General features: G+C 39.6%; 1 protein-coding gene across 1 annotated transcript in view; it reads left to right on the top strand.

The window, feature by feature from the left end:
- Window positions 1–22,380, top strand: part of LOC115458920 (serine/threonine-protein phosphatase 4 regulatory subunit 4-like) — a gene marked incomplete at its 5' end in the record, with an annotated part of 224,254 nt that overhangs the window by 27,468 nt on the left and 174,406 nt on the right. The window contains 2 exon segments of the mRNA XM_030188773.1: window positions 7,360–7,479; window positions 7,678–7,690. Of these exon segments, the coding sequence (XP_030044633.1) occupies window positions 7,360–7,479; window positions 7,678–7,690 (133 nt within the window).

Genomic DNA, 22,380 nt, shown 5'->3' with positions numbered 1-22,380 from the left:
CGTTTCTTTCAAAAATGCCCCTCTATGTAACTTTATAAGTGCTTTGAAAATATGCCTCATAGTAACCTATGAAACTTGTAAGCCTAAGAGTTTTGAAAATGAGCCTCTGTGTGTATCCAAAAACTCCTGAAGCTGGAATAACCCAACTTTCTCAAGGATTTTAGCAAGAAAACCAAGACATGATATTGGACCTACAATTCAGGGTCTTTAGGGTCTAAACTTATATTTTTCAAAAGCAGACACACAGCAGTTGTTTTTAAATGGGGAGGAACTGAAACCTTAGTAAGGGGTCCTTTTACTAAACTGCAGAAAAAAGAACCCTGCACTGGCGACAGGGGCCATTTTTCCTGCTCTCCAGGGCCCTTTTTCCCACAGTCAGTAAAACCCTAAAAAAATGACCACTCGGTGAGATAACTTTCACTGCGTGGCCATGCGGCGGGGAGCCCTTACCACCACCCATTGAGGTAGCAGTAATGGCTCTGACGCTAAACGGTAACTGGGCAGCATTCAGCAATGCCCAATTACTGCCAGGTTACCGCCGATCTAGCCATTTCTGGGGTTTTCTTTTTCCTCCGGAAATGGCATGCTTGGGGCAGGACTGCCGCCGCCGGCCGCATTGGGCCAGTGGTAGTCCTGAAAGAGTGAGCGGTAAGCCCGCGTTGGGCTTACCGCGCTCTGTAAATGGCCCCTAAGAGACTTATTAACCAAGAGGACAATCACATCAAGCATTTCTGATTTGAAAAGCTTGATCAATGAGGGCAGTCAACGGACAAAGAGAAACATTCAAGCTGTTCATAAAAGTTAAACTGTTTAGGAGACACCATAGAGAATTCCTCCCAAACAGCAAGACCTATCCTAACTTTTCTTTGCAGGCCAAGGGATATTCACAAAAGAATCAAATATGTTAGCGACCTTGTTGCTAAAGGCCTTGGAAAAATCTAGGTGCATGAGAGTCAAACACGATTGATCAACTGGCCTAGTGGTTAACTTCCAAACAACAAAAAGCTCAGTTAGAGAAGATGGAGCAGAAGAAATAACTTTATCATAATCTTTTTTTGCTGACAGAATAAATTCCTTATACTTAGCTAGACATAATTGATATTCATGCAGCCTAGAATCAGAGCTATTTTTCCTCCACAGTCATTCCTTTTTTTCTTAATTCTTGCCTAGCCTGTCTAATAACATAAGAGAACAAAGGAGCAGAATTAGATCTCTGTTTACTTTCAGTCTTCAAAGGGGCAATTATATCAAGCGTATTCAATAATGTATTATGCCAGTGTTCCACAACTTCAGTATCTGAATAAGAATCCAAACCTGTCAACAGCGGACACCAAATATCCTTACATTTATTATTTATTTAAAATTTAAAACGAGGTCTTTATTATACTGAGCAAGGTAGATACAGTAAGCAATATAAAATATACAATTCCAATTGCATTGTTCAAACTGTTCAAAGAAAAATAGCATTCTCTCAAAGCATAGTAAAACCTCTTAATATTTTCGATTTTATAGAACTATTCAAAAGAAAAAGAGAAAAAGGGAAGAAGAGAAAAGGGGGTAAGGAAGGTGGAAAAGGGATCGCAAAAAGAAAATATAACCCAGTGATTGGAGCCCAAAAGTAGGACAATACAAGAAAAGCCAAACCATGCCTCACTCACCCACAAAATTCAAATTGCATACAGACCCCCCAGATTTTAACCCAGATCTTAAAGGAATTACGCCTAATAGCTATTAGCTTCTACAGTTTATATACTGTGTACAGCTGGGACTTCCATTTTGCTATGAGAGGAACCCCTGGTGTCTTCCAAGCAGCTGCTAGGGTAAGCTTGGCCACATGTAGCAGATGACAAACCAAAAGTATCTAATATTTCCAAAGTCCTGGAGTCTCCTTATTCAACAGGAAAATCCCAGGATTCCAAGGAACCCTCAGGCCCATTATCCACAGTATCTGAAAGCTTACAAATTTCCAGAAAGCAGTCGCCTTTGGGCACACCTTCTCCAACATAACACAGAGGTCAGAGGAAACCAACGGTTGAGATGATCTGGAGTTAAGTACCAGTGATATACTATTTTAACATTATTCTCTCGAACATTAGAGGTAATAGTTCAATGTAGTCCCAATCCCCTTGTGTATATGTGACACCCAAATCATGTTCCCATCGGAGTCTATGCTTTGTTTCCAGAACTCGAAGTCCCTCAATAAACCATAAAGTGTACTCATCAAAAATATAGTGGATCGAAACTCTTCACAAATATCCTCCAAAGAGTTATATTCACCCATCAATCTGGGTTTAAAACGTTTAGAGGACAATAAATGAACCAAATGTACATAAGCATAATGATGGGATTGTGGCAAATCATAGTCACGAGACAATGCTTGTGAAGAGATCAAGGCGTCTTCTTCATAAAATTGACCCCAACAAGTTAATCCCCTTTGTTCCCACATCCTATACACGGAGGGAACCAAGCCAGGAGGAAATTCAAGGCTATAGCAAAAGGGTGTATAACGAGAAAACTGAAAATCCACTAGAGTGCACAGGGAATCCCAAATTTAAAAAGTATGTGGATTTAAAAAGTATGTGAAATGGTAGGGGGAGCAGCTGTCTGTATAAATCATGTCTTTGGGGGAGCCATAGCATGTATTTCAAAAAGACCGATCCCACCTGATATTGCTCAATATGTACTCCAAATTTGGAGGGGTTACTTTGAAACCATTCAATTGCGGAATGGGCTTGAGCTGCCCTATAATAATTCCATAGGTCAGGTACCCCCAAACCTTCACTTGCTGCATCCCAAAAAAGAATCCATTGAGAGATCCTGGGCCTCCTGCCACCCCTAATAAACTTATTCAGTACACCCTGAAACGAAGAGAGAACCTGACAAGGAACTTTAACCGGAAGCACCTGAAGTAAATACAACAATCTAGGTAACACATTCATCTTAATGGCTGAAATTTTATCAAACGAAGATGAGGTCTGATGTTTCCAATGGTCCAAATCAGCCTTGCTAGCCAAAAGCAACTTTTGGTAATTAGCAGCATACAAATGAAAGTAATCAGGTCTCAACCACACCCCAAGATAACGTAGCTGTTCAGCAACCCAACGAAAAAGAAAAGATTGTTGGAGATGTAATAATGTGGGCCCATCTATAGTCAAATTAAGAGCTTCGGTTTTATTCATATTAACTTTAAACCCTGCAATTTGAGAATAAGCCTGCAATACAGATATCAAATTAGGCAGAGTAGTAATAGGAGATGCCAAAGAAAGCAAAACATCATTAGCAAACAATCTAATTTTATGCTCAGTAGCACCCACCTGAACACCCTGAATATTATGGTTAGATCGATTAGCTGATGCTAATGGTTCCATCACCAGAGCAAATAGCAAGGGAGACAATGGGCAACCTTGCCTCATACCTCTGGAGAGGGAAAACATTGCTGAATTGCCTTCATTTATGCGAACACAAGCTGAGGGTTCAGAGTAAAGCTCCAAGATCCAAGTTCTAAAGAAAGGCCCATGGCAGCCAAAACCTGATTCAAAAATCCCCTAGGAACCCTATCAAAAGTTTTCTCAGCATCTATTCCCAACAGGAGAGACTGCTGACTAGCCTTAGAAGAGATATAGTTTAAATTAATGATTTTACAAATATTGTCAGCAGTCTGCCTCTTAGTGACAAATCCAACCTGATCAGCAACAACCAAAGTTGGCAACACAGAGCCCAGCCGCACAGCAAGAATCTTAGCCAAAAGTTTTACATCTGCATTTAGGATCGAGATAGGATGACAATCAGTCCTATCTTTTCCTTCTTTCAAGATGACAGAGATTCAAGCCTCCAACACTGAAGAGGGCATCTGAACCCCATCTCTCACCCCATACATAACATCAGCTAAGAAAGGAGAAAATTCAGCTGTGAATATTTTATAAAATTCTAAAAGAAGGTCATCTAATCTAGGTGACTTCCCTATTGCCTAGATTTTATAGCATGCAGAACTTCATCAGGGGACCCTACAGCTTCCAAATGTTCCTGCTGTTTCTCCAAAAGGCAAGGCAGAGTGGAGGAACCCAAGTAAGAGTCAGTCTCAGAGTCCCTGTATCTCCTCATCGCAGGAGTACAACCCCTCCAAAAATTCACGAACATGAGCCCTAATTAGGTAAGATCTATACAATAAGTGATCCATACTATCCTTAATTTTCCCAACCATGCAGTCTGCTCGTGCCCTTTAGAGTCTGCAGGCCAGAATAGAGCTTGCCTTATCAGAATATTCATAGTAACTTTGCCTCACCCTATCCAAAGCAAACAGTATGTCCTCCTGATATAAACACTCGAGAGAAAGCCGAGCCTCCTGAAGCTCCCTCCAAATCTTGGGAAATTCATGCAATTTATGAGCAGTTTCCAACTGTGTTATTCGAGAGAGAAAAAATTCTTTAAGGGAATCACATTTCTATTGTTCAAAGTGACATGTTTCAAAAAGAAACCTCTCGTAACTACCTTCAAGGCATCCCAAGCCACCGAAAGCAAAGAACCTGAGTGCAATTTATGAGATTAAATAGTCCTTCAAATGCTCTTTATATTCCCGTACTACTGAGTCATCTTTAAGGAGGGTGGTATTAAGTGTCCAAAAACGGTCCACAGGTTCAGAGCAGATATCAAAAAGCTCAACCTAGCATGATCAAAAAGAGTTAAATTCCCTATAGAAACCAATATCCAAAGAGTTAAGAAAAAGTGCAGCCTATCTGTGAATGTGTGGAATTTATGGTATTGTGTGCTTAGATTCATGGTTACTAAGATGTGGTAAGATTTTCCAGTTAATAAGGGTTAACAGACAAATGTAACACAACGTGATTGCAAAGCATGTATGTCATTGAATGCCAACATTTTGTTGTTCATTGAATGCAGTGAAAACGTCTTTAGCATTCATTAACTGAATTGTAGATAACATGATACAGTTATTCAACTGATGTTATCACTGTAAGAATGCAATCCCTGTTCATTCTCTGCCCCTTTCCACATTAGTTGTTACTATTATCTACTAAGGTGCCATGTTTAATTGTAAGCACATGTTAATTGCCACATTAACAGCTAATACAACTTAGTAGATATGCCATTTTGGTGCTCATTTTGAGAGCACATAGACTTACAAAGTAACCTATGTAACTTTGTAAATCTATGAAAATGAACCTCTTTATGCTAACTTAATCTGCAAACATGTTTCTTGATATAGCAAAAAAAAAAAAAAAAAAAGATTCAAATGATGTCTTATTTTATAAGCTGACTCTTCTTCCTAAAAGATGATGTGTAGATATGCGGAGCCCAATTTTAGAAAGGACATGGAAAGGGGAATTCCCACCATATTTTACAAAAAGCTTTACCAAACAGAAAATCTCTTGTAAAATACATGGAAGTGAATGTCTGTGCCTCTCCACAACCAACAGGAGCACTGATTATAAAAACCTGCATATAGTTAAAAAAAAAAAAATAATAATGTATACTCCATTTTGTACATAAGAGTAGCTTTAAATAAGTACCTGAATATATGTAAACCGCTTTGAATTTAGTTGCAAAAATCTCAGAAAGGCGGTATATCAAGTCCCTTTCCCCTTTCCCTTTTTGAATCGCTGCTCCTGACAGCATCTCTGTCCGCACTTCCGAACACCTACCCAAAAACATCAGTAACTCTTCCTTCTAATCCTCCCTGCATCGATATCCCTTCCAACACCCCCCAACATATTTATAATCCTTCCAGCCCTCCCCCATCAATACCTATTTTGATCCCCCCCCCCCTTTAGAAAAGCACCATTGGCCCTCGATCTTACTCCTGGCTTTTACCAGGGTTCTCTGATGTCTAGTGGGTGATTTCCAGCCGCTCCTGCTCTGTTGAAGTCCTGGGTTGAAAACGGTATCTGCAACCCCTAGCAGTATTCTCATGGTACTACTGTTGTAGGCTAAACTGCCGTATAAAAGATAGCTCTTCACCCCTAGTGCTAGTACTGTGGCTTGACTGCTAGGGATCGAGGACGCCATTTTGAATCTGGGACTTTCATAGAACAGGAGAGATTGGAGATCATTCCTTCTCCCTACTAGACACAAGGAACCCCCCCCCCCCCCCCCCCCCAGTAAGAGCTAGACGGGGATTCCAGGGGCCATTGTCTGTGGGGATTCAAAAGGAGGTATTGCAGTGTTGTAAGGAATTGGAAAGACTAGTATTAATGTTAAGGGGAGTGATATGAAGAGGTCTTGAGGTGAGAGAATCGGTGGGGGGGGGGGGGGTTGCCCTTGCCCTTGCCCTTGACCTTGACCTTTGCTTGCCTCGGGGCAGGTGTAAATGCTAATGTAGACAATTTTTCATATCCACGTGTATTCTTCTTATAAAATGTGGAATACCTGTTGGTATGTTAGGTCCACACAAATAAACCCTCTCCACACTAACCATATCCCCTTGCTACATAGAAGTGGTGTAGATCACCAAATGTTAAATAGAGACTTTCTAAAATCCCTGCTTGCACACATAGGTGATCTACACATTTAAAAGTCACTTTTTACACATGAGGATGCTACACATAAGGGCCATAACATGTTTAAATAGTACATAATTAAGCTACTAACCCCCTGTATTTTATATATGACACTGAGAATTCCATGTGAAAATTGAAGTGTATTCCATAACAGTGCAAATAACCTAATTGATTAACAAGCTAATCAGCACTCATAATTGGCAATAACAATTAACAATAATCAGCTATGGTACAGTTATACAGTTGTGTGGAGTGGGTTTTGGGGGAGGGGTTGGGGGGCTCAGCACCGAAGGTAATGGAGCTATGCACCTGGGAGCAATTTGTGAAGTCCACTGCAGTGCCCGGTTGGTGTCCTGGCATGTGAGGGGAACCAGTGCACTACGAATGCTGGCTCCTCCCACGACCAAATGCCTTGGATTTGGTCATTTTTGAGATGGGCGTCCTCGGTTTCCATTATGGCCGAAAACCAGGGACCACCATCTCTAAGGACGACCATCTCTAATGTCGACCTAAATGTTGAGATTTGGGCATCCCCGACCATATTATCAAAACGGAAGATGGACGCCCATCTTGTTTAGATAATAGCGGTTTCCCCGCCCCTTTCCCGGGAGGTCCTTGGAGATGGACGTCCTTAGAGATGGTCATCCCCATTCGATTATGCCCCTCCATGTAACTTTGTAAGTCTAAGTGCTTTGAAAATACATCTCCACATCATGAACCTAAAAGTTAATATATAGCATCTTAAACTATTTGCACCTGTTTTAATTGTTGTGTACCATTTTTTTAAATTCCTATAATATGTGCAAGATTAATTTAAAGACTTAAAGATTGTATCTTATCGTTATAGGCCATGATTATCTTTGTGGGTTCCAAAAATTTTCATTTAGAGCTGTTTTCTTCCTTCTTCTGCCTTTGCCATGACCCAGAGGTGCCAGTCAGACTGACTATGGCTACTGGCTTCTATGAAGTAAGTATAGAAATACATGTTTGTTAGTATTCTAGGTTCATTAATGGCTTGTTTAATTGCCTGATAAATACATTTTTAGACCTAAATATATCTTGTCATCTGATCAAGAAAACTGTATATGCATATTCAGATCCATATTTTATTTATAATGCCTAAGCAGAGTCATCAAACCTCTTCAGTTTTTCTCTGTTCTTGCAGAGTACTCTTACAGGTATACACTGAGGAGTAGATTTTTGAAGCATCTACCCAGCTAACTTCAGGAGTTAGCATCCAAACCTGAGCTTTAATGATTTATCTCTAGTGAGTGGCTAGATGTAACAGTCACTAGGCAGCTTTATTTAGCCACTCAAGATGTGGGTATTCTTGAAGGCATGATTGAGTTGGAAGGAGAAACTTAACTAGTTTTTACAAATTTTCAGCGCAGTTGGCTAAATCAGGCAGCTATTCCTGTGTATAGAAAAAAAACAGTTTTAAATATAACTGGCTATGTTATAGCCAGCTAGATTTAGGCAAACTTTCAGACACAACTGAGCCAGAATGCGGCTGAAAATAACCAGTTGTAACATAGCAGCAGTTTAATGAAAATTCACCCTTTACAGGTTTAGGCTACAGGACTACATATCTTAGCTTTTGCAATATTTGTTATTCCTCTACCACTTTTCAATAACATGAATAACTGAGCGAGTCTATAATATTATAAATCAGAAGAAGCCTAATTAGTTTCAACTGTTATTTGTTATAGTTAGTTGCCAAACTGAAGTAATTGCTAAACCAAAAACATATACTCTTCTGATATTTAAACTCCATAGTTGGCATTGCTTTAAAATGTTGACCACGATGCTTTAAGTTCTACCCAGATACTTATCAAGGAGCGGTACTCAAATACCGATGTTAAATATCTCGATATAGAGTAGCTGTTTGAAATTGTCCAGTACTGGGATAACTATCTGAGCAAGTTAAGACACCTGTTTTGCTTTCCTAATTTGGTCAGATAGTTATCCTGGTACTGGCCCTGAATTATAATGGTACATAACTTTTGGCTCCAATCTTGGATCAAACCAGCACTATCCATATATTTCCAGGGTGGTCAATAAAGATTTCCAGCAGAATTATCTGAATAATGCTGCTGAAAACGAGGATATGGCCCGTTAAGTGCTGCTGAATATCAGGGCCATAGATTTTAATTTTGAGTATGTGAATAATTTTTTTTCTAATTGACTTGTCTATGTGAAATAGGTTCTACACTACACTGTCATACCAGGGCACAAATTATATCATAGTGATAGGGTGGATCGAACTGGAGGAGGGGTAACATTGTATGTTAAAGAAGGGGGAAAGGACAGTGATAGGAGTGTACTACCATCCGCCTGGCCAGGATGAACAGATGGATGTAGAAATGTTAATGGAAACTAGGGAGGCTGAGGAACACAATAATGGGTGATTGCAATTACCCTGATACTGACTGGGTAAATGTAACATCAGGGCATACTAGGGAGGTAAAATTTCTTAATGAAATCAAGGACTGCCTTATGGAGCAGTTGGTACAGAAGCCAACAAGAGAAGGAAAAATTCTAGACCTAGTCCTCAGTGGAGTTCATGATCTGGTGCAAGAGGTAATGGTGCTGGGGCCACTTGATAACAGTGTTCATAATATGATCAGATTTGATATTGGTTTTGGAGTAAGTACACACAGGAAATCCAATACGTTAGCATTTAGCTTTTGTAAAGGAGACTATGATAAAATGAGAAGTATAGTGAAAAAAAAGCTTAGAGGAGCAGCCGTGAAGATAAAAAATTTATATCAGGCGTGGATGCTCTTCAAAAATACCATCCTGGAATCCCAGGCCAAATATATTCTGTTTATTAAAAAAGGAAGAAGGAAGACCAAATGACTGCTGGCATGGTTAAAAAGTGAGGTGAAGGAAGCTATTAGTGCTAAAAGAAAATTTTTGAGAAAATGGAAGAAGGACCCAACTGAAAATAATAAGAAACAGCATAAGGAATATCAAGTCAAATGCAAAGCACTGATAAGGAAGGCAAAGAGGGACTTTGAAAAAAAGATTGCGTTGGAGGCAAAAACACATAGCCAGCAAAAGAATCGGTTGGACCGCTAGATGACTGAGGGGGAAAAGGGGCAATCAGAAAAGACAAAGCCATAGCGAAGAGATTAAATGAATTCTTTGCTTCGGTCTTCACTAAGGAAGATTTGAGAGAGATACCAGTACCAGAAATGGCATTCAAAGCTGATGAGTCAGAGGAACTGAATGAAAGCTCTATAAACCTGGAGGATGTAATGGCTCGATTTGACAAGTTGAAGAGCAGCAAATCTCCTGTACCGGATGGTATTCATCCCAGAGTACTGATAGAATTGAAAAATTAGCTTTGGAACTATTGTTAGTAATATGTAATTTATCTTTAAAATCAACCATGGTACCAGAAGATTGGAGGATGGCCAATGTAATGCCGATTTTTTAAAAAAAGTTCCAGAGGAGATCCGGGAATTATAGACCGGTGAGCCTGACGTCAGTGCAGGGCAAAACCATGTAAAATGAGTTTATCTTGTTGAGCAGACTGGATGGACTGTACAGGTCTTTATCTGCTGTCGTTTACTATCTTACTATGTAAAGAACAAAATTTCAGAGTATATTCAAAAGCATGGATTAATGAGACAAAGCCAACATGGATTTAGTGAAGGGAAATCTTGCCTCACCAGTCTATTACATTTCTTTGAAAGGGTGAACAAACATGTAGATAAAGATGAGCCAGTCAATATTGTGTATCTGGATTTTCAAAAGGCGTTGGACAAAGTACCTCATGAAACACTCCAGAGGAAACTGGAAAGTCATGGGATAGGCGGTAGTGTCCTATTGTGGATTAAAAACTGGTTAAAAGATAGAAAACAGAGAGTAGGGTTATATGGTCAATATTCTCAATGGGTAGGTAGTGTGGTTCCACAGGGGTCTGTGTTGAGATCGCTGCTTTTAACATATTTATAAATTATCTAGATATGGGAATAACTAGTGAGTAATTACATTTGCTGATGATACAAAGTTATTCAAAATTGTTAAATCGCAAGTGGATTGTGAAAAAGTAGAAGAGGACCTTATGATACTGGGAGACTGGTCATCAAAATGGCATGTGAGAAAGAGGAACCCAAATTACAGCCTCGTAATGAAATGCAAGGTTCATTAGGAGTCAATGACCAGGAAAGGGATCTAGTCATCATCGTTGATGATATGTTGAAACCCTCTGCTCAGTGTGCAGTGGTGGCTAAGAAAGCAAATAGAAGGTTAGGTATTATTAGGAAAGGAATGGAAAACAAGAATGAGGACTTTATAACGCCTTTGTATCGCTCCATGGTGCGACCACACCCTGAATATTGTGTTCAATTTTGGTCACCTCATCTCAAAAAAGGTATAGTGGAATTAGAAAAGGTACAGAGATAGGCGACGAAAATGATAAATGAGATGAGATGATTTCCCTATGAGGAAAGGCTAAAGTGTGACAGTCTGCATTTGGATGTTTTTCTCACAAAAACGTCCAAATCAGTATTTTTGAAAACTCTTTTTAGATGTTTTTCTCTGAAGTGCACCAGAAGTGTGTCTAAATCTCAAGGGGGTGTGCCAGGGACGTGCTCAAGGCGGGACTTGGGCGTTCCTAAGACAGACGTTTTTCAGCCATAGTGGAACAAAACAAAAACGTCCAGGACTAAAACTTAGACGTTTTGAACTAGACCTGTTTTTATAACAAATAGCTGAAGTGCGAATTGAACCCACTACCCCAGGATCAAAGTCCACTGTACTAACCACAAGACTACTCCTCCACTCTTCACAAAAAGGTGCCCTTACTCCCCCAGTAGGCACTAACCCACCTCCCACCCCAAAAAATGTGATTAAAATATTACTTGCCAACCTCTGATGTTATACTCAGGTCCATTAGAATAGCATACAGGTCCCTGGAATAGTTTAGTAGTGGTGCAGTGCACTGCAGACAAGTGGACCAAGGCTTCTATCTCCCCCTGCCTGTTACCCTTGTGGAGGAAACTGGGAGTCCTCCAAAATCCACCAGAAACCCACTGTACCCACATATTGGTGCTCCCTTCACCTTGAAGGGCTATGGTAGTGGTGTACAGTTGGGGGTTGTGGGTTTTGGGGAGCTCAGCAGACAAGGTAAGGGAGCAATGGTGAGATGTGTACCTGGGGGTATTTTATAAAGTTCACTGCAGTGCCCCCAAGGATGCCCTATTGCTTTCCTGGGGATGTCACGTTTCCACTATTCTACCTGATGTCAAGCTTTCTATTTTTTTTTATAACATCTCAGCCTTGTGTCTATTGTTTATCATTAGATTTGGGCTTTGAATTCAGATCTATAGATAAAAAGGAGGTCTTATTATATATATCTAAATACCAGAGTGCTATTTTTCCATAGTGTACATTCCCTAATTACCTGTCCCAATACAACTGAAGCTTTTACCTTCTTAGTGCATGTAAATGGTTTCATCCCTGTGTGGATTCTCTGATGCCGTATGAGGCTTTGTTTCCAACCAAAGCTTTTACCACACTCAGTACATGTAAATGGTTTCACTCCTGTGTGTATTCTCTGGTGCATTGTGAGGTTTACCTTCTGACCAAAGCTTTTACCAGACTTTATACATGCAAATGGTTTCTCTCCCATGTGGACTTTCTGATGCACTTTGAGATTTACATTACAACCAAAGCTTACATTACAACCAAAGCTTTTACCACACTTAGAACATGTGGATGGTTTCACTCTGTTATAGATTTTCTTGTATATTTTGTACGTTTTGCATTTGAATGTTTTTTGTTTGAAAATGATCCAAACAGTAAAACGCCCAAATCACAAAACGTTTTTCCAAACAGCATTTTCAAAAGGTAAAGAGAGACCTTTTTTTGTAGAAAATGACCTTTTCTGTTCTGATTTTGGACATTTTACAAAGAACATCCAAATTCAGACTTAGACGTCATATCCAAAAATGCCCCCTATGCATTTGACTTGCCCAAAGTCACAAGGAGCTACAGTGGGAACCAAACGGGAAGTGGACCAATGACTTCAGGACGTCGAGACTATGGCGGTGTGTAAAAGAGTATACTTTATTGTAGACTCAACACAGTACTGTGTTTCGGCCACAGGCCTGCCTCAGGAGTCTTGAATGGAGTAAAAAGAATTTGTATATTTGTTCATCTTGAACGATACACAAAGTGGTATAACCAAGAAGTGTCCAATACTTTTAACTCTCAAACAATCATCAAACTCAGGTATAGTAGAACAACAAATTGCCTTTCTCTTCAGAAACTTCTCAACGTCCTGAAGTCATTGGTCCACTTCCCACTTCTTTTTCTGCATCTATAACCCCGTGGGATTTAGTATTCATCCACTCAGTGGAGAATCAAACCCATATTGCCAGGATCAAATCCAACGGCACTAACCGTTAAGCCACTCCTCCTCTATGTTAGACATTTTGCATTTGGATGTTTTTTGTTTGAAAATGGACCAAAAAAAATAAAACGTCCAAATTGCAAAACGTTTTTCCAAACAGTATTTTCAAAAGGGAAAGATAGACACTTTTTTGTTGAAAATGACCTTCTTTCCTGTTATGGATTTGGACGTTTTATGTAAAACGTCCAAATTCAGACTTAGACGTCATATCGAAAATGCCCCTCCATGGCTCTTCAGCTTGGGGAAAAGACGGCTGAGGAGGAGGTATGATAGAGGTCTATGAAATAATAAGTGGAGTGGAACAGGTAGATGTGAATCACTTGTTTACTCTTTCTAAAAATACTAGGACTAGGGGGCACGCAATGAAGCTACAAAGTAGCAAATTTAAAACGAATCAGAGAAAATATTTCTTCACTCGACGTTTAATTAAACTCTGGAATTCGTTACCAGAGAATGTGGTAAAGGCGGTTAGCTTAGTGGGGTTTAAAAAAGATTTGGGTGGCTTCATAAAGGAAAATCCACTTGGGGAAAATCCACTGCTTATTTCTAGGATAAGCAGCATAAAATCTGTTTTACTCTTTTTGGATTTTGCCAGGTACTTGTGACCTGGAAGGCCACTGTTGGAAACAGGATACGGGGCTTGATGGACCTTCGGTCTGTCCCAGTATGGCAACACTTATGTTGTTACCGTGTTTCCCCGAAAATAAGACAGTGTCTTATATTAATTTTTGCTCCCAAAGATGCGCTAGGTCTTATTTTCGGGGGATGTCTTATTCGGGAGTAGTAGGGGGAACAGTATTGAAGTGGGGGGGGGCGGTATCCTGCAGGAGTAGGCTGTGGCTCGCCTATCTGCCCACAGTGACCACAGGACTCGAGCAGAGCAGAGCCACCCTAGCCGGGCTGGGAATGGAGGAGGGGTATGAACTAGGGAAGGTAATGGAATGTGGGGCCGGGCTGCTCTGGCTGGGGGGTCTCAGGAGGTTGTGAGAGGTCTTAGGGCGCAGGATCAGCCCTACCGTATTACAAACATTAAAAAAAAATTTTTACGGTAGCTCCGTTCCCCGTTGGTGGTGCTTTATGCGCTCCTCCTTTACATTCACAACACTTTCCATCCTTCTAGTCTGACTTAGCCCTTGGGCAATGGAGCAGCGCCGAAAGGGCTCGGTTACTCATTTTCTTTTCTTTTATTATTTCTGCAAGGGGGATGTTTCTTTTCTTTCCAGGCTCACTTACCGGTAGTTGATCTTCACAAAAGCATGAAAGAGGATGGTAGGAGTCCGCTGGACGATAGATTTTCCACCTCAGTCTTGTTTCTTGCATTTCTTTTATGTTATTTCGTCTTTGGGTTGCAGCGAAAAAAATTAAGGTTTCTGTGTCCATGTCCCATCGGGGCCAAACAAAAACTTTGCTAGGTCTTACTTTCGGGGGAGGCCTTATATTTAGCAATTCAGCAAAACCTCTACTAGGTCTTATTTTCAAGGGATGTCTTATTTTCGGGGAAACAGGGTATGTATAGTTGTTGTCAAAGTGCTTGTTTCACCCAGGGTTTGAAACAAGTGTCAGAGGGAGTAATTGTGCTTAAACTGCTGAGGTTTTTGTCATTGAAAATGTCAAAAGTTTAACTTTTAGGACTTTACTTTTTCATTTGTGCCACTTCTACCTATATATTTCTAAAAACAAGATCCCTGTATGTAGTTTCCAGCACTTATAAGTGGAGATATTGAAAAACAGCACTTCCACCTATAATCACTGATATCTATGTGGAAGATAGTGATGCTGCTTTTTTAGTCCACATATTGGTTTGTGAAATCACTGGTCCCACTGTTCATGCTGGCAAATACACACGTATTTGCTGGCATCCTTCTACCTATTTTACAAAGCCTCACAAATTCCTACCTCAGTGTACTATGCAAACTAGAGCTTATAGTATTTTTGGATTTTTCAAAGTTCATAAGGTATTTCACAAAGTCCGTCACAAGAGAGTCCTCAGGAAGTTAAAAGGTCACAGGACAGATGGCATTGCTCTGTTATGGATTAAAAACTAATTAAAAAAAGACGGAGGAAGGATCGGTAGTAGTGTGCCCCGAGGCTCTGTGCTGGGACGTGCTGTTTAGCATATTTACATCTGATCAAATTATTCATTGTCCCAATTATTCATCTGCCCATTAAAATGGGCATGAGATTGCAGAAGGTTCTTGTGAGACTAGGAAACGATGCATCTAAATGGCAGATGAAATGTAATGTAGAAAAATGCAAAGTGATGCATACAGGGAAAAATAATCCCAATCCCAAATGTAAAATGCTGGTTTATGACTTACAAGTCATCACTCAAGAAAGAGATCTTGCAGTCATTGTGGACACTACATTGAAATTGTCAACTGAGTATGCTGCAGCTGCCAGAAATCAAATAGAATGTTAGGGATCGTGAAAGGCAATGGAGAACAAAACTGAAAATGTTATTATGCCTTTGTATAGGTCTATGTTACAACCACACCTTGAGTACTGTGTGCAGTTCTGATCCCCCCTCTCAAAAAGGACATAGCATAACTAGAAAAGGTACAGAATTCAGTTCCAATTTTTGATATTGATTTTTAAGTATGAGATCTGATGGAACAAGTGCTTGCCACAAAGGCTCTGGTGATATCAATCAAGGTAGAGTCCAAGATCCTCACAGGGATGTTTCTGCAAACTCTTCCTGTGCATGCAGTAGGGAAAAGTACGGTGGTCCCTTTGAGAGTAATTCTATAACATGGGCACCTATTTTAATCCTATTCTATATGTGCCTACTATTCTTGATAGTTTCAGAGAACACGACCATTCACACCAGCCTAGACATATCCATACACCCACATGAATTACTGTATTTTATAATTTATGTATGCATGTGTACACTCCACCCAAATTCTGCCCAGATACATTCCAACCAGCAGAGTCTATGCATCAAAGCATAATGCTTACTTTTCTGCTAGTTGGTATAGTGCAAGAGGCCATTTATGCAGGTTAAGTGTAAATGACTAGATTACTACCATTTTTGCACCTTGTAGAATTACTCTCTAAGTGTGGAACTCATTGCCCTTGGATATTAGGGTAGAACTTAATTAATTGGCATGTAGGAAAAAATACAAACTTACCGGTTGATATTGAAAATGATTTAAGCAGGCAGAAGAGGCTCCTGCCCACTTAACTCATACTTTGCGGGCCAACCGCTGTGACACTTAACGAGCATTCTGAAAGTTGAGTTGGGGAGGAGTTGGCGCTATGTGGGTGTCAGCAATGTGCCTGCATAGCTATGTGACCAAATGGAACTGCATAAATAGCAGTCCTAACTTTGGTCACTTAGCTGTGATGGTGACGACATTGAAATCAGCCCCTCTCAACAATCCCCCCCTCAGAAAATCAACAACCCTCCCTTCCCCAAGATCCTCCCAGACCTCCTGTTCGATCCCTTGTGATCTAGCAGAGAACAGACAGGTGCAATACTCAACTCCTGCCTCTTCAACATGGCTGTCATGACCTCTAGCAGCAGCCTCGCAGACTTTGGTACGATCTCTAGCAGTAGCCTTCAGGAGCTGAATATTGACCGGTTGGTTGTTTCCAGGTTATAGAGGTAGGAGCAGACTGCCCAAATGCAGTCTTGGACTCTTTCTAATAAGAGGCCATGGATTTGGGGGGGGGGGGGGGGGGGGTGGTTTCGTTTATAATCCAGTGGCTTGGGTAAGGGAGCGCTTTTATGAGCCTATATTTTAATTGTGATCTTGGTAAGGTTTGGTAGAGATAAAATATTCTAATGTATTAACGTATGTTTTAATGTATGTCTCTGTGTTGTATTGTTCACAGAAAACGAACTGGGTTCACAGTCTAAAGTAAAGTAATAATAATGTCTATATAAAACCACCTGCAAAACAAATTTCATTAATTACAATTTAACGTTGTCTTCATTAAATTCCCATAAAAACATACAATAGAGAAATGCTGCAGACTGAATGCCATTTACTTCCTGCTATAATAAAATGGTATATTATCCCAAACACTACCTACTTATGAATTCAGCTGATACTACAGTTGCTTTATTGTCTGTCCAAATTATTCTCAAAAAGAAAATACTATTCTTTAATATAACAGGATTCAGCTGTCATTCAGTCCCTCGCAACTGTTGGATCTTTAAGCATGTCTCCTTGAATTCACACTATTCCCAACTTTTCCTTGGAACTTTCAAAACGTTATTTTCTCGTTCAGTGGATCAATTGCTCCAATGTTGTATCAGTATATAAATTGTATCTATAAATAAAGGTTAAACAGATCAACAAGGAGATAGAGATGATAGAAGTTTATAAAATCATGAGTGAAGCAAAACAGTTGTTTAACCTTTCAGACAATACTGAAACAAAAAAGGATATTGCATAAATCTAATAATTGTCATATTGAAAACAAATTATATTAAGTATTTTTTTTCTCACAGTGATCATTGTGGAATTATCTAATCTAATACAGGCACTCCTAGCCTGCTTTACCAAAAAGGGCTTAAGGCGGATTACAATATAAAAGAGAATAATGGAACAAAAAAAATCCATTGGAATACAAAATAAAACATAAAAAGCATAAGCATCACTTAAATAGCAAAATATCAAGCTAAGAAAGCATTCAAGTATTGCGAAAATAGAATAGTTTTGATCACCTTTCTAAAAATGTTATAACAGGTACTATTCTAATATCCTTAGTCAATTTATTCCAGAGTTCTGGACCTTTGTAAGTTATAGTCTGTTCCTAGTAGTCATCTTACGGCATATTGACAAAGAAGGAGTCTTTAATTTTGTCTCCTGAACCAACCACAAGGTTCAAGGGGTTGATAGAATGAAACCTCATTGGCAAGGTATTCTGGTGCTAAGCCATGTAAGATTTTAAAAACAAATAACAAAAGTTTATAATGAATTGGACATGGGCCAGCAGCCAGTGTTACTTAATCAGATAAGGTGTTGCATGATCAATTAATCTACCTACTGTTATCAATTTAGCAGCTGCATTTTGTACATGCTACATACGCCAAATTGAAGAATCAGGTAGACCTAACAAGACTATATTACAATAGTTTAGTTGACTGGTAATTGTAGCCTGTAGTACCATCCTTAATTGTGATGTTTCCAAGAAAGGTTTGATTCTATGTAAAATCCTGAGTTTAAAAAAAGCCTTTCGAACAGTGTAATTTATATAAGCTTCCATGCTCAGAGTGGAATACAGTGTTACTCCTAAGATTTTAATATTGGATTGGAGAGAAATCTCAGCATCCTGCAGTTATACTGTAATATTAGGAATTTTGACATCTTTAGACCCCACCCCTAAAATATTTGTTTTACTAGGATTAATTTTCAAATCATTTACCAACATCCATTGGGAGATATTACTAAATAGAAGAGACCTCAACTCAACAGTATTTTGAACACCATTCATCACCAGAAATACCAGAGTGATCTCATCAGCATAAGAGTAGTACGTTATCTTCAAATAAATTATCAGCTGATATAATTCACTCAGATAAAAATTAAACAAAATGGGAGATAACAGGGAGCCCTGTGGACTCCCACCCCTTCCAACTCATACTCCAGGAGTTAGAAAAAGAACTGTTCCAAACAACCTGTAGATTCCGATGTTGAAGGAAACCTGCAAACCATTTATAGACCGAGTCTTCTGATACTTCCATATATGACAGCCTCTTCAAAAGGGTCTAATGATTTACCAAGTCAAAGGCTGCTGACAGGTCCAGCTGCTTGACCATTGTCGGTATACCTTTGTCTAGATTACATCTAAGTTCTGTTATTAAAGCCAAAAGTACTGTTTCCGTGCTAAAGCCTGGACAAAAGCCAGGCTGGTTACTATCTAGGATCGTGAAACTGGTGAAGATGGTTTTGCAGCTGAATCCCAACTACAGCCTCCACCATTTTGGCAATAAATGGAATATTAGCCACAGATCTACAATTGGAGCATTGCATAGAATCCAATTTCGGTCCCTTCAATAAAGGAGTTAGCAAAATATACCCTAATTGAACTGGCATGTTGCCCTCCTTTAAGAGCTGGTTAATGAGCTTAGTCAATAACAAGAATCCTGAAGGCATACCTTTAAATATGTAGGCTGGACATGGATCCAGTCTACATGCCCCTTTAGCAAACTCAGAATAAAGTTTCTCAATCAATATACAATGTACCTTGGTGAAAGAACTCCATGATTGATCTACAGGAAGATCCACAGACTGTGAATTCTCTTCATTAATTACTGAAATAATCTCATCAAGATTCCTCAAATTCTGTCTACCCTTGCTTAATTCCATCTGGATTTTACAAACCTTTTCCTGGAAAAAAATTAGCAAACTTATCTTGAGAAATTTCTGAATTAACGATCTACTGTTCTGATGAGGTGAGATCTCTGACAGTTCTAAAACGTTTTCTAGAAGAATTACCAACGTCTGTTATTAGTTCTCTTTTGAACTTTGATCTCCATTTTGTCTACAACATTGTTTTTGGTCTTTTGTTTGTTCAGCTGCCAAGCTCTTTCTAGTTTCCTGCAAACCCTTTTACTCTGTTTTAGTTCCCCAGTATATCAAGGGTCTTTATATGCTCGAGGCTTAGTAATAAATGTATTGGGGCGACTTTGTCGAGCACACTACGTAAGGAATCATTCCAAAGTTGCAACTAAGCATCTTCCATTAAAGACTCTGAATCAGTTATATTACTTAACACTTCTGGAGGATGACTAAGTGACTAACACAGAGCAGTTTAAAAGATAGTTGGACAAGTCCATTAAAAATTATTAGCCAGGTGGACTTGGGAAAGTTATCACATCCCTTGAAATTAACTTTGAGAATGTAATCTTGTTTTTGGGTCTGCCGAGTACTTGTGACCCAGACTGGCCACTGTTTGAGACAAGATACTGGGCTTGATGAATCTTGATCTGTTTGAGCATGGTTTATCATATGTTCTTCTGTTTAATAATCAGAAAACTTTGTAGGACCCATGAGTGTCATACTATTTAATTACTAAAACACTGTGTATTAAATAATAGAGGGTGGTATGTGTGTAGGTGAGCTAGAGACAGGGTAAAGCACTCATTGAAATCTTATTTTTGTTTGGTCCAGACTTTTAAACAAAATTTCCATCTATCCTCCATATCAAGTACCATCTTTTGGTGGCAAAATTGCTCAGTTGTAATGTGAAAACTATTTCAAAATGACCTCATGCAATCAGATCATCAAGGTCCAAACAAATCTGTTTGCTTTCTTTTGATTGCAACAGAGTTTTCCAAAAGCACTTTCAAAAAGTGCTGTTCCTACACAGTATATAATATGATATCCAAATCATTTTAAATTTCCATCATGCTATTTAAACATGGTCTCAAATTCACCTTACACTGATGCTCACGTGTACTACAAAGTTTTTTCTGATTAGTGACCATTGTAGGACCATTTCACAGCCCTTTTTTTTATCAGCCTTCTGTTGTAATAGTCATGTAGCAATCTACAACAGCTGTTGGTGAGAATTTTTCGAGCAGGTTGATTTTAGCAATTCCAGGGAGGCAGAGCACTTCTCCCCCGTTTTCCAGGCTGCCTTGGTTTCATTTTAAGGCTGGAATGCAGTTCAAATTTTTGCTATTGATTTTTAAAGTAGTAAGATCTGATGGACCAAAGTTCTTGCCACAATGGCTCATTTGATAAGTCATTCTTATTTTGTGTCCTTTTTCTCCATTGCTAACTCTCTTCTCTATTCTTCCACCTTGCTGCACTGTTTATCTGGAACTGACCTCCTGAGAGAGTGCATCATACTCCCTCACTAGCCATATTCAAATTCATTCCAAAATCCACGTTTTGAAGTTGCTTTTACATCTTGACCACTTCTCTATAATACATGCGCCTAGAATCTCATGTATATATTTTCTTGATTAGCTCATATGCTTTATGGAGCAAGGACTGTCATATGTGTATAGCACTTCCTAACCTGGTAGTGCTTTAGAAATGATAAGTAGTAGAAGGAGTGGTAATTTGTAAACTTAAATTCTGGAAAAATACAAAAACCTTAATGGCCCATTACATTTAGATTGGGGTGGGGAGGGGTATGCAAATATACATTAAAAGCAATCCCTTAAAATAAGTCAATTTAAACTGTATATACAAATGATCTTTTATTACAATGCATTTTTAGCAAAATGTGTAACCAGAAAAAAAAGTGTGTTCATAAAAATAATCCTTATTATTGTAATCATCACACACCAAGAAGTATCCTACTGGTTAGAGCACCAGGCTAACAACCAGGGAAGGGCAGAGTTCAAAACCTACTGCCGCTCCTTGTGATCTTGGGTAAATCACTTAATGTTCCATTGCTTCAGGTACAAACTTAGGGGCCATTTTACTAGATGTGAATGCATGCCTAGTGCGCCAAAAAAGCTTACCAAAGAACACATTAATGTGTCTTGTGGCAATTTTCTCTTGCACGTGGTATTTATTTTTTTTGAATTTATTTTTGGAAGGGGGATTTTTAGGGACAGAGGACAGGCATGGAAGTGGTATTCAGGTAATGCGTTCACATTAGCGCATGGTACCTGAATAACTTCAGGTTAATGCGGGAACCCTTAGTGACTCCCAAGTAGGAGGCAGTATGTGCTTTTGTGCAAATTATTTGCAGTTGCCATGTACTAGTGACAACTTTTAGCGCAGAACCTGCAAATAACAAATTGGGTGCCGATATTCAGACTGTGGGAGTTAGCCGGGCTAACTCCCGCGATCACTGCTAAACCCAAATATTCAATACCAGGCCACTTTTTATTTATTTGTCGCATTTGTATCCCACATTTTCCCACCTCTTTGCAGGCTCAATGTGGCTTACATAGTATCGTAAACGGCGTTAACCGATTCCGGTGTGAACAATATCAAGGTGATATTATAGTAGAATGAGGTACATAGTAATATAGTAACAAGGACTCGGGCGAAACCCTCCGAAAGACCCAAGGAGGCGAATTCTAAGCTCTCAACATCCAGGCCATGAGACCCAGAGACTGGAGGTTGGGATGTAGAAGCGACCCCTCGTTCTGAGTAATGAGGGCTGGAAAACACTCCAATCTTCACGGTTCTTCGGAGGACAACTCCAGAAGAAGAGGGAACCAAATCTGACGCGACCAGAAGGGTGCAATCAGGATCATGGTTCCGCAGTCTTGCTTGAGTTTCAGTAAAGTCTTCCCTTCTAGAGGTATGGGAGGATACTCATACAGAAAGCCTGTCCCCCAATGCAGGAGAAAGGCATCTGATGCTAGTCTGTCATGGACCTGAAGCCTGGAACAGAACTTCTGGAACTTCTGGTGACCGGCACTGAATATTGTCACGGTCGTTGTCGGCGACATCCGTGCCTCGTCAGGGCACTCATCAGTGCCCTGTTCCTCCTAAACCTTCTAAAATTACCTGCAGTTCT

Source organism: Microcaecilia unicolor, unplaced genomic scaffold (genome assembly GCF_901765095.1).
Source record: "Microcaecilia unicolor unplaced genomic scaffold, aMicUni1.1, whole genome shotgun sequence".
Classification (NCBI taxonomy): Eukaryota; Metazoa; Chordata; class Amphibia; order Gymnophiona; family Siphonopidae; genus Microcaecilia; species Microcaecilia unicolor.
This window is presented reverse-complemented; position numbering and strand designations above follow the sequence as displayed.